The sequence below is a fragment of the Arachis duranensis genome, chromosome 6, assembly GCF_000817695.3.
Source record: "Arachis duranensis cultivar V14167 chromosome 6, aradu.V14167.gnm2.J7QH, whole genome shotgun sequence".
NCBI classification, from domain to species: domain Eukaryota; kingdom Viridiplantae; phylum Streptophyta; class Magnoliopsida; order Fabales; family Fabaceae; genus Arachis; species Arachis duranensis.
In genome coordinates, this window is record NC_029777.3 from 977,954 (window position 1) to 994,708 (window position 16,755).

Genomic DNA, 16,755 nt, shown 5'->3' on the forward strand with positions numbered 1-16,755 from the left:
CCCTTTGATCATATTTCTTAATACTATGTTTGTCATCAAGGGAAAGATTGTTGAGATAAAGAATAAAATTAGTTTAAGGATGATGACAAATATTAATTTATTGGGTTAAATACCCAATTGTTTATTTGATCAGCTATTGTTAAGTATTGCAGACCAAAAAAATAAAATTTGCAGCAGCCCAAACAAATGGAACAAAGAAATAGAAGCTGCTAAAGTATGCCAAATCCACAAACAAAGCCCAAATGGAATGTGGCAAAGAAATCACTCGGGCTGAATGGAAAGAAGCCAATCCAAGCCCAAGTTACTCATTCAAGTTGAAGCCATCCAAAACCAACATCCACAAGGTCCTCTTCGGTCAGACTCATAAAGAAAGAGAGAAAGCTTCCTCTTGGGTTATTCACCAGAGAAGAAAGAAACAGAAAGGTAAATCACAAAAGCAAATGTCTAATCGCCCTAATCAAAGCAAGCTAAGCTAAGTCAGAGGATAAAGGTGATTTATTTTCATTTTCATGCAAATTATTTTCTTCACTTCTTCTCCAACTTTCTGCGACACTATTTTTGGATTAATGAAGAAAGTAGTGTCTGATTACTTCTGCTGAAAATCAATGGCTTACAATGTTACTTGGAGCCAAAGCACATTTTCAAGGGTTTGAATTTGGGATTATCACTGAGAAAAATCATCTCTACTGCTCTGTTGACCACAGTCAAATAAGAAAATCAGATTTGATATCCCTAATTTAGGGGTTGATTGAAGAAAGAGAAGTGATGGTTTATCAAAATTCAAAATTCAAGAAGTTAACTTGGGAGAAACCCTAACTGTGACCCAGCACAAGGAACAAAAAGAAAAAAGGTTTCTGGTTGAAAGGCAAGGAGAGAGAACCTGAATAGAGAGCTGTGTGTGAAATCTCATTTCTGAGTTTGAAGTCTTGGAAGCATTGCACCTACACTAAAGGGAGCACTCCGCCAAGATGAAGAATGAAGTCTTGAGTTCTATTGTTAGGTTCAGTTCATAGTGTTTAAGCTGTTATACATCAATCTCCTTCATGTTTTACAGTTTTGTATTTCATTTTCAATGTATATCTTTTTGTATTGTGTTAGAGAGGTAAAAGGCTGAGAGAACTATATTGAGAAAAAGCCTAAGAGTGAAAAAGGTTGAGTGAAACACTTGAAAGAAAAGCCAATAGTGGATTCTGATTTTCTTTAGTTATAATTTTCTGTCTTGTGTCAAGTACCTGTGAGGTACTCCTTGCTAGTTGGGTAAGCACTTAGTGTAAAGAGTTTAGGTATTAGTATAACCAAGTCAAGTTTAAGAAGAAACTTAGGAGTCCATATAGGATTATGTGAATCCTAGAAAATTGGTGTATTTAATATTTTGACTATAGTAAAAATTATACCACTGTTGTGGTGGAGACTGGATGTAGGTTACATTGTACAAGGCAACTGAACCAGGACACATGACTGTGTCAACTTATTCCTTTCTCTCTCTGTTCTGTTTTTTTATATTTATGAGATAAAATGAAATTGTCTCTTAAATTTTTCACTGCATAGTTCAAACAGAAATCAAGTTTAAGTTGAGTAACAAAGGATTTGTTTATTAAAGCAAAAAGAAAGCCATAGATTCAACCCCCTTCTCTAAACCTTCTGTAACCTTTATATTTTATTTTCTCAAATATACAAAGCTTATAGAAATGTGGTACTGTGCATTGTAGGTTGTTTTCTCTACTGGTAAAGTACCAGAAGATAAAAAAAATCAGAACACAAAAAAAATCAGAAGAAAAAAACACAAAAAAATCAAAGAAATAGAAGAACAATGAAATCAGAAGTGCAACAACAATAAGATCAAAGAAACAAATTCTGAATCAGAAGCACAAGAACAATGAAATTAGAATCAGAAGCACATAAACAATAAAATCAGAATCAGAAGCAAAAGATCAAATCAGAAGCAGAAGAAACTAGAAGCAGAAGCAGAACGAATCAGAAACAGAACCTTAGAAGCACCAGCGGCGAGGACCAGAAGCACTGACGGCAACGACGACAATGAGACACCCCTCTTCCTCTCCCTAGCCGTGCATTTTCTCTCTCTTCATGAGCTCTCCAACGGCAGCAAGGCTCGTGGCAAGGCTCATGTCTCCTCTCTCCCTCGGGAGCTCTCTCCCCCTCTGGTTTAGATTCTCGATGACGGCGGCGGCTCCAAGCCTCGCCGGCGCCATCTCCCCTTCCCCTTTTCCCTCTTCTTCCTTTCCTCCTTCTTCTTCCCCCCCTCGCGATCCCCCCTTCTTTCCTCTCATTCGTTCTGTTTTTCTTTTTTCTTTTTTTTAATTTCTATTTTTTTGTTAGGGATAATTTGGTAATAAAAATTAAAATTTTTGGTAAAAAGGACGATTATAAAATTAAGTTAAACCTTAGCAACGATTTTGTATGTAAAAGAAAGTTGGGGACAAAAAAAAATTTTAGCCTATCCCTTAGAAATCAAAATCGTACTTATCCCAAAAAGTTACTTTCCCTGTACCCACGAGTCCAAATCCTCAAATGGTCAACAAAATCAACATTGTTCTTGATCGCTTGAACCATTCCATTGAGGATATCAATAACAATACTGTCTTAAAGGCTTGACTTATTGATGTGCTTGCTTTTCTCAATCAACGTATTTTCTCGGACACGTATCTAGCTCTTAGCTCATTTATTGAGGACATCTCCTCCCACCTTTCCATAATTTTTTTTGCTGACCAAGAACTGAATAAGTCACTTGAGATTTTAGTCGATTGTGATGCTCAGCTGAAAAAATATGACACGGTTAAGTCTCAGGTCACTGAGATTTTGTCGAAGGGTTAGACAAAGGAATGACAAATGGAGTCGAAGATTGTAGCGTTAGAGAAAGAATTGACTGATCTAAAATCAGGAAAAAATAAAGTCGCATCCACCAATGCTGTTCTTTCTCTTTGACTGAAAAGGATTGAAAAGGCTCATGCTTCCAAACTTTCAAGTCGAAGTGCTTTAGTCGAAATAGTCACTCGAACCACTAATACCCAAGAAGCAGCGCAAGAATCCTCAAGCCTAGACCAATGTCAAGAGGATCTGAAGCTCATGTTTAGGAGCTTACTGTAGCTCTCTTTTGCACTTATTTTATTTAGTATTCTCAACTTGCTTTATTTTAGTGACAATGGTTTTTTTCGAGATATTTACCATTTACATGCATGGTTCGACTGCTATTTGTATCTCTTATCCCATACGCATTGCCATCGAAAAAATTTTCTATTTCAAAGGGTCCTTCCTATAAAATATACCATTTGCCTTTGACTTTCTCATCAGTCGAAAGTACTAATTTCAATACTAAGTTACCAACTGTAAATGTTTTACCTTTCACTTTTCGATTGTATGACTTAAATATCATCTCTTTTTGTTTTATCATTCTATTTAGCACCATAAGTCGAACTTGGTCCAAATCATTTAATTCATCAATCATACTCAACCAATATTTTTCGACTGGCAAATCATTCTACCTTGCCACCCTTTTGTTTTGCAAATTTATTTCAAGTGGCAATACAGTTTTATGACCATACATTAAATTATAAGATGTCGATTTAACTGATTCCATTGAAGAACACCTATAAGCCCATAACTCCTTATTTAGTGTAGTGTGCCAATTTCAAGATTGCCTCCCTATATGCTATTTTATCAAAATAATCAAAATTTTATTAATGATCTCGACTTGACTATTAGCTTGTGCATATTAGGGAGTCAAATGTACTATTTTAATGTCTCGTGACTCAGCAAACCGCTTTATTTGTCGACCAGTAAGCATGGTTCCTTGATTTGTAGTTAACGTTTAGGAAATGCCAAATCTATGAATGATCGACTTCTCAATTTTTGGGAACCTTGACAGAATATCTCGATAGGGTGTTGAATTGAGCTTGTATCAAGATCTCAAGTATTGGGGAGCAGATACGACTCCTCTAAAAAAAGAGTAGGCTCGACCCGAAAATTACTTAACATTTGTGTCTAAATGTATGAGATGCTTGAACAATGAAAAATAATAAAGAATTGCTATATGGCAAATGAAACTTTAAACTTGCAATTTGAAAGAAAGCAAAAATGCTTGAAGAACAGAAGGAACAAATAAAATGCGTAAAGCAAATAATGAAAAGAAAACAAATAAATGAAAAGAAACGGAAAAAGAAAATAAAAGAAAAGTAAATAAAAGTGAACTTTTAACACTCACATATACTGATGCTCTATGTTCTTCCGTTGCATCGCGAAGACTAAAAATTTTGGCGAAGGCTTATGAGTGATGATCTAGTATTTTTTAAGAAGTTCCAAAACTCTTTTGAGTTTTTAGGATTTATGAACCATGGAGATAGACTTATTATTACTATAGAGCATATTGTCCACAATCTTACTTCCTTCTTTTTCTTAGTCATAACCATGAAAAATCTTGACCCCTAAGTTTTGATATCCATGCCTTTCTTTGTCTTTAAGTCTCACGTTTTTTCAATTTGCTCCTCAAATTTCGCACTCATGTCCTCCACTCAATTTGTAGGTCGAGTAACAAGCATTGTTGTTCAAAGAAAGATAATAACTACGTATCTTTCGACTTTGACGCTCTTTGCAATATCTTTCTTTGACTTTAGTTTAGTCGTTTCTATTTTTTTAGTTGAAATACCACTTCTATAGTCAAAATTATTGACAGTCTAAGCATCCTTTTATCAAAAAAAATCTATCTTGTATACCAATAATAATTAAATAATGGTTAAATATAATAAATTCTGATAGTCTTTTATATTTTTAATTAATATTCGACAAATTAAAGTTACGTGTTGCACGTCGCGGTGGTGTCGCATCCAGCTTGGTTCATCAAGTTTCCTGATTTCCTCTACCTGATCGGTTCACTCGGTTTGATTCGGTTCGGTTTAGACGGCTCCGGGTTTGAAAATAACCCCAAGGAACTCAAATTATGACTTTAGTGCTTGCGTAGTAGCTAATAACATTTAGTGGCACGTCGATGTCACGTCAACTTCGAAGTCCAACAATTTCTAGTATAGATTGGTGACATTGGTCGATAATTAAAAGGTAGTGTAGTAATCAACACACGCAACGAAACATTCATGAGAATAAAAGTGACTAGTATTACGAAACAATCAATAATAAAATGCACCTAGCTATAGCTGATTCTTTTTATTCGGCACTTCATGGTTATTCTTGTTATGTTAGGTAGCTCATGCAAACGAGCAATCTTTGACTCCAACTTTACTTCACAAAACCTAAGCTTATAAATATTATTGTATTGTTCTTCTCTCAACATCATCGATCATATCATGGCAGAAGAGAAAGCTCCTGCTAGATTGGAAGAGGATTATACTCAAGATGGCACAGTGGATCTCAAAGGTAGACCCGTTTTAAGATCAAAGACTGGGAAATGGAAAGCTTGCTCCTTCATAGTAGGTAATAAATCAAATGAAACCCTAATTCCGTGGCCTTAATTATTCCATTATTATTATGATATAATTATAAATTAATGAACTTGCATTTATACTTGGAATGATGATAGGGTATGAAGTGTTTGAGAGGATGGCATACTATGGAATAGCATCAAACCTAGTACAATATCTGACAGAGAAGTTGCATGAAGGCATTGTGAATTCTTCAAACAACGTTAGTAACTGGGTGGGTTCTGTGTGGATGATGCCATTGGCAGGGGCTTACATAGCTGATGCCTACCTTGGACGATATTGGACCTTTCTTATTTCATCAGCAATCTATCTTCTGGTATATCAAATACTGAATGTTACAGGCTAAAAAATTTCAATATGAAAGTAGAATGAGTGTTATACCTTAATATGGTAATTTTTTGTGTTTTTTAAAATTACTAGAGATATACAAATTGAACGGTTCGAGTATAGAAATCGGACGGTCTGATTTGTATACTTAAAAATCGGACGGTCTAATTTCTGTATCTCTTAAAAATTGAACTGTCCAATTTGTACTCCGTACATTAAATCATTCTACATTTTAAAAAAATATCACATTAAATCACAATTTAAAAAAACACCGATCTAATATTAAAAATAAAAAAGTGAATGTTTATAACACAAAGTAAAATTAGCTACAAGCTAAGCAAAATATTTTCACTCATTTTTCTTTACTATTATAGAAGCGAGAAGGATCAGTTAATTTCATCTTACACTTTATTTAACTATGAATGAATCGATTTTTGCTAAGAGAAATATATAAAGTAAAAAAATAAACTCGACTACTTTAATTTTAAAATAATTAAATATTATTTTATTTTATTAATTTTTTCACTTTAAAATCATTTCATCATGTCATGTTGGGCATTTGACAGGGCATGGTTTTGATAACTCTAGCAGTGTCAGTGCGGGCACTGAGGCCACCGCCATGTCCAGTGGGTGTAGACGACGCCAATTGCCCACGCGCCACCAAATTGCAACTGGGCATATTCTTCTTGGCTCTGTACACTATTGCAGTTGGCACAGTGGCACAAAGCCCAACATCTCAACAATGGGCGCAGACCAATTCGATGAGTTTGAGCCCAAAGAGAGGCACCACAAGCTCTCTTTCTTCAATTGGTGGATGTTTAGCATCTTCTTTGGTACCCTTTTCTCCAACACTTTCTTGGTCTACATTCAAGAGAAAGTCAGTTGGACCATTGGGTATGGGCTTCCAACTATTGGGCTTGCAGTTTCAATATTGGTTTTTTTATTTGGAACTCCCTTTTATAGGCACAAGTTACCCTCTGGGAGCCCTATAACTAGGATTCTTCAGGTCTATGTTGCAGCGTTGAGGAAGTGGAAGGTGCATATTCCTGGAGATCCTAAAGAGTTGCATGAACTAAGCATTGAGGAGTATGTCAGTAATGGGAGAACCAGAATTGATCATAGCCCTTCATTCAGGTTATGTTTGGATAAACTTTTTTAAAAAATAAATTCTTAGGAGAATACATTAGAATCAAGGCATCAAAGGTAAAAGCAACTTTACATACAATGTTTGTGTTATAATTTAAATGAGGTTTAGTTACTTTGTTGTTGGTCTTTATAGTTTGACAAAATTTATAATTACATCTTTATATTCTTACACTGCTTTTAGTTTTGTGAATAGGTCCTTTTCGTGTCAAAAATGAAAAAGTTAACGAAATATTCATCGCAAAAAAATTGTGGTCAAAGATTTAATTTAGGTTCTTAATTGTGTGCACCTTCAATTTGTAAAAAAATATTCTGTTAGTTCTAACATTTTTTATACTAGTAAAGATCTAATTACAAAATTAAAAGCAGTATAAAGACTTACTTGAAAGTTGAAAGAAAAAAATATAAAGACCTAATTACAAATTTGGTAAAATTATAAAAATCAAAGATAATAATTAAACCTAAAAATTACTTTAAAAAGGGTTTTTATGATTTTGTCTAGGTGAAACTTTGTGATCAGTTATTTATTTTAAAAATTGATTGTTCTTATGAATTTCTCCAGCTAAGTTCCACAATCTTAGAACCGTTTTCATGAATAAAGAGAAAAAGAAAACACAAAAGACAAAGGTGGCCCAAAATTTGGCATGACTCATTTGAAGTATTCTCCCCTTTATATATGGATGCAGTTTTCTAGACAAGGCAGCAACGAGGACAGACCAAACTTCACCGTGGATGCTTTGTACAGTGACACAAGTTGAGGAGACAAAGCAAATGACCAAAATGGTCCCTATTTTGATCACAACTCTTCTACCAAGCACCATGCTAATTCAAGCAACCACACTCTTCATAAAACAAGGCAACACCCTAAACAGGAGTATGGGACCAGATTTTGATATCCCCCCAGCTTGTCTCACATCATTCATAACCATCTTCATGCTCATTAGCATTGTTATCTATGATCGTGTATTTGTTCCCGTGATCCGGCGATATACCAAGAATCCCAGAGGGATTACACTTCTTCAGAGACTCGGAATTGGCCTCGTGATTCACATCATTGTGTTGATCACTGCGAGTTTTGTTGAGAGGAAGAGACTCAGCGTTGCAAGAGAACATAACCTCTTGCGCCAGCATGACCAACTTCCTCTCACTATTTTCATCTTGCTTCCTCAGTTTGCGCTGACGGGGATTGCTGATAACTTTGTTGAAGTTGCGAAGCTGGAGTTCTTCTATGATCAAGCACCTGAAGGCATGAAGAGTATGGGAACATCATACTTCACCACCAGCTTGGGAATTGGAAGCTTTCTTGCTACTTTCCTTCTAACAACGGTTGCTAATCTCACCAAGAGAAATGGTCACAAGGGTTGGGTATTGAATAACCTGAACGTTTCACATTTGGATTATTATTATGCATTCATGGCAGGGCTGAGTTTTATCAACTTGCTTTGCTTTCTGGTTGTTGCCAAGTTCTTTGTATATAATGATGATGTAGCACAAAAGAAAACAGGCTTGGAGATGAACACTGCTTCATCTCAAGGCTATAGTAATAATAGAATTAGCCAAAACACCCCACATCAAGATCACAATTAGCAAAAAGCCAAAAACCAGTGTACTACTTCAATCTTTGGATCAATAACAAGGGGAAATTGAAGTTTTTCTACCAAGGGTTAAGACATCATTGCTGATAAACTTCCACCAATAGCTATGTCTTCAACTGCATGGTAACATCAAAAGGCTAAATGCAGCTGCTTACCAGATACATGAAAAACCATCCACAAGCTAAAACTGACTGGAAAGTAGATATTCTATAAGTAGTTGAGGATACAGTCAACTAATTCATGAAGTTAACAAGATTTCCAAAATATTAAACAGGAATTCATACAAAATCAAAGTCAATTCCTAACTAATTGATATAGTTACTCCATACTATTACTAGCTAGTTGATGTTACATGAAACAACATACCTAAAATGCCAGAGCAAGATATAAATTCAATTGAAACCCTATACAATACTGATCAATTAAATTCTGTTGCAGACTTAACACCCTATCACAAGATGGCTTTCGTGTTGCAGTTACAAAGCAGTATGTCTGATAGCAGCAATAGACAAGCATACTTTGAGTAACAATGCTCATAATCTATACAAGAAAATATGAGCTTCCCACTGCATTTTAGATAACAAAAGGCTGAAGTTTACATGCTGCAATTGACTCCAGAATCCACGTGTGACCAATGACTTCAGAACCAGTACTAGATGCTAGTTCCTCTGCATCATTCATTCTTTGCCAAATAATCGAAACTTCCTCTCCTAACTTGCATCCCTGTGGAGGATCAAGGTTGTAAACAACAAGGAACTTCGAAGGAACCCCTTCGAATTCAAGCTTTTTTGCTTCCAATTCTTCTTTGCTTCTCAAAACAGCACCTCCTCCCACTTCAATTAATTCTTCAATATCTTTCTTATATGTTGTCACATAATCTCCGGACAAATAAAACTTTAAGCCAGTAAACAGCTTTGGCTCCTGCAATCATAATTAAAATATTAGAATACTAGAATTCATAATAGCAAGAGATTTGCTGAATAATTAAATGAGTGAGCTCAAAAAGGAAAAGGCAATCAAAGATGTCAAGTTGCAGCATTTCAAGTTATATGACAAAAGACAAGCTATGGTTTTGCATGAACATATGATGCAATGAAACAGTATTTACATTGACCATTGCCCTGAGTCTGCCAGCTTTTGGGCCACCGTGACACCCTTGGTTGTCAAGTGTGATCTCATATGGTTCTTCTCCAAGAGGATTCATCTCTTCCATGCTTGCTTTTACCCCTAAAATACGAGATACATAGCATAAGCATGACATATGAATAAGCAGAAATAAATAGTGTGCATAACCAGCACAAAAGAAAACCATAGCAAGGCCAACTATTCATAGACAACTTAGAAGGCATAATAACTAGGCTAATGAGTTATAAGATGTATATACAAGCATAAAAGATGAAATCAATAATAAAGGCAGTTTATATCTTAATAAATAATTAGGTTTCATAATAACTAGTGGTATTTTATGAATTTCCATGAGTAGAAAGATCAATGTCCCATGTCTCATTTTATGATATTTCAAGAAGAATTATTATGACCACAATCAAAATAGATATTTTACATGAATTACTGAATTTGATCTCACTATCCCACAAATTCTAATCTTCCTTCCAACCACCAACCCTCAAATGAACATATCATTGCAAAGTAAGAACCAAATAATGAAGTCATTACTAATGATGTTGATAATCAGAAATAAAATGAGGATAAAATCAAGTAATCAACGTAAGAACACATAGAACCACAATAACTTACAATCCATTTTGAGAACCCATTTTCCATTTAGAATTGCCATAAGAACTTTTAGTGTCCTAGAGCATGCTCCATTTTCATCAGTAGCTGCAATCACATGGGTGACTTCTGAAGTCCAAATCTTGGTAACTTTAGCACCAATCTTGCTTGCAAAATTTATCAGAAGTATCTGCACCATCAACAGAGGAAAGATTAAAAAACAAATATTGGGAAATACACATTGACTAATCACATGATGGACAGAGAAGAGACTAATGCCTTGTACTCTTCATCGGGTGTAGAATGTTTAACAGAGAACAAACATTTTAAAAAAGACTTATCAAAAGACTCAACATTCATTGTGTACTTTTGATGCTGAGTTCTAACCTTTTCCTCAGTTGATAAAGCAGATCCACAAAAAAGCAATTTTTTATCTTCATCCTTTGAACATCCCAGAGCGCTTGAACATTGAGATGGCCTGAATTTAGAAGAAAAACTTCAAGTTCTGAATGTTATCCCCCACCCGAAAAAGTTAAACAAATAAATAAATAAAACAGAACAAGAACAACAGCAACACTCAAAGGGGGCATTGTGTAGGGATGGAGAAAGGCCACATGCAAAGGAATAAAGAAGGCAGCCTAAACTCCCCCTAATAAACGCAATAACTTTCTAATATAGGAAGAGGAAGACTTTTTGGCAAACAAAAACATGGATGTGAACTGAACCTTGGAATGCTCAATTATGAATTGGAATATGCTACACAATCACGGATTACAAATGGCATAAGTGCAATATATGAATTTTGCAAAATATTTTTCAATAAAAAAATGAAACATACAGAATTCATTATCAGAATAATAGATAGTGTAATAAATTTACACAGTAATATGCTGACAATTGACATCATCAAATTCTAAGAGAAATTGACATGAGACCAACTAAATTTATATATATGATAAAAAAAAGTCTGTATGCCATTTTAAAAATGTTGTGATACTAAATACCAAGGGAGAGGGGTAAAAAGATTTAACGCTTAGTACTCATAATTAATTTCAATAACTAGAACACAGATAATAGCTCCAAAAAACATACAGGTGAGATGAAGTGGGATGCTTATCAGTTGCTTGTTTCCTAGACTTGGATTTCTCACTAGGAAATTTCACATGAGAATGACCAGGACAAAGCAAAAGATAACCCTCCTGTACCAGAGAATATACAGGCAATGTTAAATAAACAGGAGCTAAATAAAATTTTTCAAACAAATGCCAAAAGATAACCTTCAGTATTAAACAAGGGAGAGAAGTACATAATCCCAACGGCAATTTGAGACATCCATTGCACAAGGAGCATGATAAGTTCTTCTGCAGGATTTGACATAGCATCCAAGTGCAGCTCCCTTTAGGCCACATTTGCTGCATTTAAGCTTTGCTGCCCTTGACAGTTCTGTCTTCAAATTCTTAAGAGTTTCACCAACAAAGTAAACTTGTGGTGCCCTGGATTCCCAATGTTTATATATCTTTATTGTCAAAATATACAATAATCAAAATGCAAAAAAAATGCATACAAGAAAGAAAAAATAAAACAAGAAAACAAAATATTTGAACCAATCCATAATCAGTCAGAATTAATATATTTTGTTAAGCTGATCTACGAGTCCAGTTAGACAATATATATGCCAGGAAGCTATAGGAATCACATAACACATTCTTAAGTTATCATACCAATCACTGCAAACTTTGTGTACATGGATGACATTTGGCTGCTTTGCTGCATCACCAATAACCAAATTCTCATTTGCACAATGCAGCATTGGTCCAGTAGCCTAAAACAAATCATCAAAAACAGGAAACTAGTTTCAAATTTCAATGAATTGTCCAATAGCACGTATAGAAAGAGCATAACAGTTTTCAGGGAAAAGGAGAATGGTGGGGCCAATAATGATGTGATGTAAAACAATTACAGTGTAAATCAAATATTACCTCTGAGATTTTTGAGGACTGGCAAAATGAACATGTACTTGTATAAGAGTCATCTACATTAGCAAGCATCACGGCACCAGGGTCCTTTTCAGTTCTGAGCTGATCATTACCATGGGTAAGATTTTTCTGCCTCTTGAGCTCTCTTGTAAGACCCTCCGTTTCAGAGGCTGAACTTTCAGACCTCAGTTGTGTCATTCTTTCCTTCAAATTTCCATTTCCTGTACTTGCTCTCTTCGATGAGGAATTTTCCAATCTCCCAGAAGGCAAAAGCTAAAATGCAGAGGAAGGCACTTTAAACTTTAATAAAGTAAAGGACAGAACAATGTTTACGAATGACAGTTAATCTTATTAAAGATTACTTAAATTAATTCCACAGTGAATATTAATTCATGAAAATGACGCCAAGTGTTGAAACATTAAATGGAAGAGCATTAACACGGATTTGTTTTCTCTTACATGCTCACTATCTTGATCACTGCAGTCATTCTCTGAGCCCTTTGTGTCACAAAATGGTGGACTAGCTGGTGCTGATTGCGTCCCTTGATTCACATCCATTTCAACAACCCCAGAGTCTTCACGACCCTCGATTTTCATCTGGGAAGACCGCCTTGGATTCTCAACTTGCCCCCCAGAATACATCTCAATCTCCTCGCCCTTATCATGCACCGCAATACCACTCATCTTCCGTTTCTGATTCTTGCCATCCCCAACATTATCAGTATCCTTGCTCCTGTGAACTGAATTTTGTAACCCTTGACATGGCTCCAAAACCCTCACATCTTCATTCACCAATTTAAAGAAATTAAATCAAACTAGTGATATGCAAGTACCTACTACTGTAGTGCCATTTTACTTTTCCTCTCAATTGAAATAGGATTTCCAAAAACATAGGAAAATTGACTCACCAGAAGAATGTTGCGTAAACAAACTAGCAGAAAAGGTTGCCTCCAAGCTCCTATAAATCCCTACCACGTTTTCCACAAAAGGCACATGCCTTATATCTGCCACACACAATTAATGCACATAAAACAAAATTAATTTCAGAAACACGTTATTTATAGTTACCCATAGATAATTAAATTCACAGCCTCAACAAAACAGAGAAGTGTAGTTTACCTGATTGAGCATACTTCGCATTGCAGACAACACATTCGGAACCAGATGTTGTGAAATCCGCCAAACACGAACTGCAAAAGAAAATAAATAAATAAATAAATAAATAAATAATATTTCGATCAAACTGTAAGAACAGAACAACAAAATAATTCAAAAAATAAAATAAAAGGAAGAAACATACTTGCAGAATAAGTGGTTGCAGGGTAGCAAAACCGGCCTCTTGAACAAGCTCAAACTGCATGCATGGTGCCACAAACACCAGAAGAAGAAGGAAAAGTTCAAATTAATTCGTGAATAATAATTCAAAATTTAAATTATTCGTTCGATTCGAATCGATTACACAGAGAGAAACAACTAAAGCAAAAAAAAAGGGGGCAATCACGTAATAAAATATAAAAAAGTCTAACCAGAGAGGGCACTTGAGTTCAAGAGCGAGCTTCTGGAAATGGAGCATCCATGGATTAAGCAGCTTGGTGCTGTTACTCTTGTTGCCGGTGCTGCTTGAAGTTCTAGAAGCATCCATTCTGGCGGTTTGTTCTGTTGAGTTTTTTGTGCGTGAAAGAGAGAGAGAAGGGAAAGACTTGAGAATTCAGATTTCATTTTAGATTTTATGAGGCAGGGGTCGTGTCAGACATGACGCCGTCGATGTATACGTGAACGGCTCAGATATCACGTTAGATTAGAGCGCGGGCTATGAATACATTGGCGCCTTGCAACGATGCCGTTTTGGCTTTTGCCTTTTGGTTTAGTTTCGACTTTCGATGACTATATAGATTCCCGCTGCTTACGAGATCAAAATTTATTACTCCCTCCCTTCTTTTTTAGTTGTCACTTGCTTGCTCTTCTTCGCGGGAAGCATTGCAATCAATTTTTCGATGTTCCACTAAAACGGGCAAATGACAATTAATTACTCATTAAACTTAAATACTTAATGCTCAAAATGATTTTTAAATATTTAGCATTTAATTTAGTGTTTATAAATATACAAATATAATCGAAGTTAATCTTTCTATTAATTTTTTATTAAATATTAAATAGGTCAGTGACATATTTATACTTTGAAAAAATATAAGGAGTCAATAGAATACTTGTACAATGTGTACAATGAAAGTTTAGAGAATATTAGAGATATAATCATTAGTATTACCTTTTTCTATTAGCTGAAATTTTTTGGATGAGTAGTATCATAACATAATATTAGAGTTTTAGATCTAAAAGGTCAAGAGTTCGATTTTTGGTGAATTCCAAAATTAATTTAGCTTTTATTAGCACATGGATAAGAAAATGATATTTCTTTCGATAAATATTTTTTAAATTATTTATTTTAATAATTATTATAATGTCTTTAAATTTATTATATAAATCATGAGTTTTATCCATGATTTATATTTGATCATAAATAATAACGAAAATCAGTATTTATATTTGAAACATAATTTAAATTTAAGTGTAGGCCATAAGTAAATCGTGAATTTATTTAATGAATTAGTTTACAACAACAACAACAACAACAAAGCCTTGTCCCACTAAGTGGGGTCGGCTACATGAATCAAACGACGCCATTGTGCTCTGTCATGTATCATGTCTACAGTGAGACCGTTTATATGTAGATCTCGTTTGACCACCTCATGGATGGTCTTCTTAGGTCTTCCTCTGCCTTTCGCCCTTTGTCCATCTTCCATCTCATCCACCCTCCTGACTGGATGTTCTATCGGTCTTCTTCTGACATGTCCAAACCACCTGAGACGCGATTCAACCATCTTTTCCACAATGGGTGCTACTCCAACTCTCTCCCTTATATCTTCATTCCTTATTTTATCCAATCGCGTATGACCACTCATCCATCTCAACATCTTCATCTCTGCCACACTCAGCTTATGTTTTTAAAATTTTGTAAATTATGTGGAAAGACCATGATTTACTATTTTACTAAGAATAGTCATTAAACCAACATAAAACTAAAACCCGAAAAATATAGGATTTAGTGCTAGCCTCAACTAGTTCCAATATGCATATGATGAAAAACTTGTTCTAAATCATTGCTACAACGCACAATTTAGTGGGAGAACAATGTTGATCTTTAATTTCAATATATTATCTATTTGAGAAGGAAGGAATAAGTGTTTTAGATTCATATAAAATTGGAATAATTATTATTGAAAAGTATGATATTATTATTCTTGTCTTGTTAATTTTGAGATAATTTGCAGCTATAAATAATACTTTTCAAAACTTTTGTTTAAAATAAATCAATTTTAGAATAGTTATTAATTTTTCTTAGAGTTAAATTTATTAATAAATAATAATTACAAATGTTATCATATTAGAAACAGAGATATTAACATAAACTAGCATAATTAACAGCTCATTAGAGTGCATAGTAAATAAATTAAATATATTAATTATTAATTTCTGTAATTTGTAGTGCTTTTACAAAAATGCGTAACATATCATATTTCGTTTACACAGTAAACAAAATAAGGTTGAAAATAGGTGGTCCTACGACGTGTGCACACGTGTTTTGCAACGTCCTTATTTCGTTTATAGTGTAAACGAAACACGCGTAAGTTCAACTCGTTTATACTGTAAACGAAATAGGCTCAGTGACGCCTATTTAAGGGGTTTCGTTCACAATTTTAAAAGTCAAATTTTACTCTTTACTTTACTTTTTTTATCAATTTTATCCTTGGTTGACTAAATCGGCGGCTCAGTTGAACATTATGGCGGACCATGCGGACATTAACCAGCTAAACGCCACATGACATTGTCGGGGCAGAGGACTTTGAGGTTGTTGTTGCTGTTTATTTTATTATTTATTTTTATAGTACTCATGTTAGCCCTATACGTAATTGATTGTAGAAGTAGGACTAAATAGATTCTAGTTATAGCAATATGTAATTATAAGTAGGTCGAATGTGTTTGTAGGATGTTAGAGAAACTTTGAGTTAGAAATTCGGTTGTTGTACGCTACTTTATTGCATGGTATTATGTATGTTAAAATCAAAAACTTTTTACCAATGAAATTTATGTCACCGAAATTTAAACTAAGTACACGAACACATTTAATTATGTTATGTCCTATTTAATAAATGTAATTATTTTTTCATTAAATAACATATTATATATGCAAGAATATATTAAATTTTTATATATTAAATTTAAAGTAACATGACCGAGAGGCAACTCGTTGTGCGCAGTAGCACTGGATTCTCATACTCAAATACGATCCCGTTATCCCCATTTCTCATTAGGCAATCGAGATATATACAACCAAATATACACTATTAGTATATATGAATGATTTGGAAAAGGTTTAGGCCAGGAGGTAAACTTGTTGTCAAAAATACATGGTTTGTACATCTTTTATAATTGTTACAAATTTGTCTTATTGTATTTTATTTACAAGTAAACAATTAT

At 34.5% G+C, this 16,755-nt stretch overlaps 1 protein-coding gene and 1 pseudogene across 1 annotated transcript; one reads left to right on the top strand and one right to left on the bottom strand.

Annotated features, from left to right (window-relative positions):
• The first annotated feature begins 5,550 nt into the window (after nucleotides 1-5,550).
• Nucleotides 5,551-8,671, top strand: LOC107491655 (protein NRT1/ PTR FAMILY 5.2-like; annotated as a pseudogene).
• A 65-nt stretch (nucleotides 8,672-8,736) lies between these two features.
• Nucleotides 8,737-13,944, bottom strand: LOC107491729 (BRCA1-associated RING domain protein 1). Its single transcript, XM_016112644.3, has 13 exons — nucleotides 13,746-13,944; nucleotides 13,520-13,573; nucleotides 13,339-13,409; nucleotides 13,128-13,223; nucleotides 12,679-13,001; nucleotides 12,223-12,492; nucleotides 11,965-12,065; nucleotides 11,550-11,736; nucleotides 11,336-11,442; nucleotides 10,631-10,721; nucleotides 10,268-10,433; nucleotides 9,621-9,739; nucleotides 8,737-9,433 (listed from the first exon to the last, which is right to left on the bottom strand). Exons 1-13 carry the CDS (start codon nucleotides 13,859-13,861, stop codon nucleotides 9,086-9,088), a joined length of 2,049 nt encoding a protein of 682 aa, XP_015968130.1. The 5' UTR covers nucleotides 13,862-13,944; the 3' UTR covers nucleotides 8,737-9,085.
• Between the last annotated feature and the right edge of the window lie 2,811 nt (nucleotides 13,945-16,755).

Bases quoted from the DNA above. Each gene is read 5' to 3' on its own strand.
- LOC107491729 (XM_016112644.3), bottom strand. From the start codon at position 13,861: ATGGATGCTTCTAGAACTTCAAGCAGCACCGGCAACAAGAGTAACAGC. The intron at 12,493-12,678 runs GTAAGAGAAAAC...TCTGCATTTTAG, and splicing joins GTGATCAAGATAGTGAGCAT to CTTTTGCCTTCTGGGAGATT. The intron at 10,722-11,335 runs GTATGTTTTTTG...TTCTAAATTCAG, and splicing joins CATCCCACTTCATCTCACCT to GCCATCTCAATGTTCAAGCG.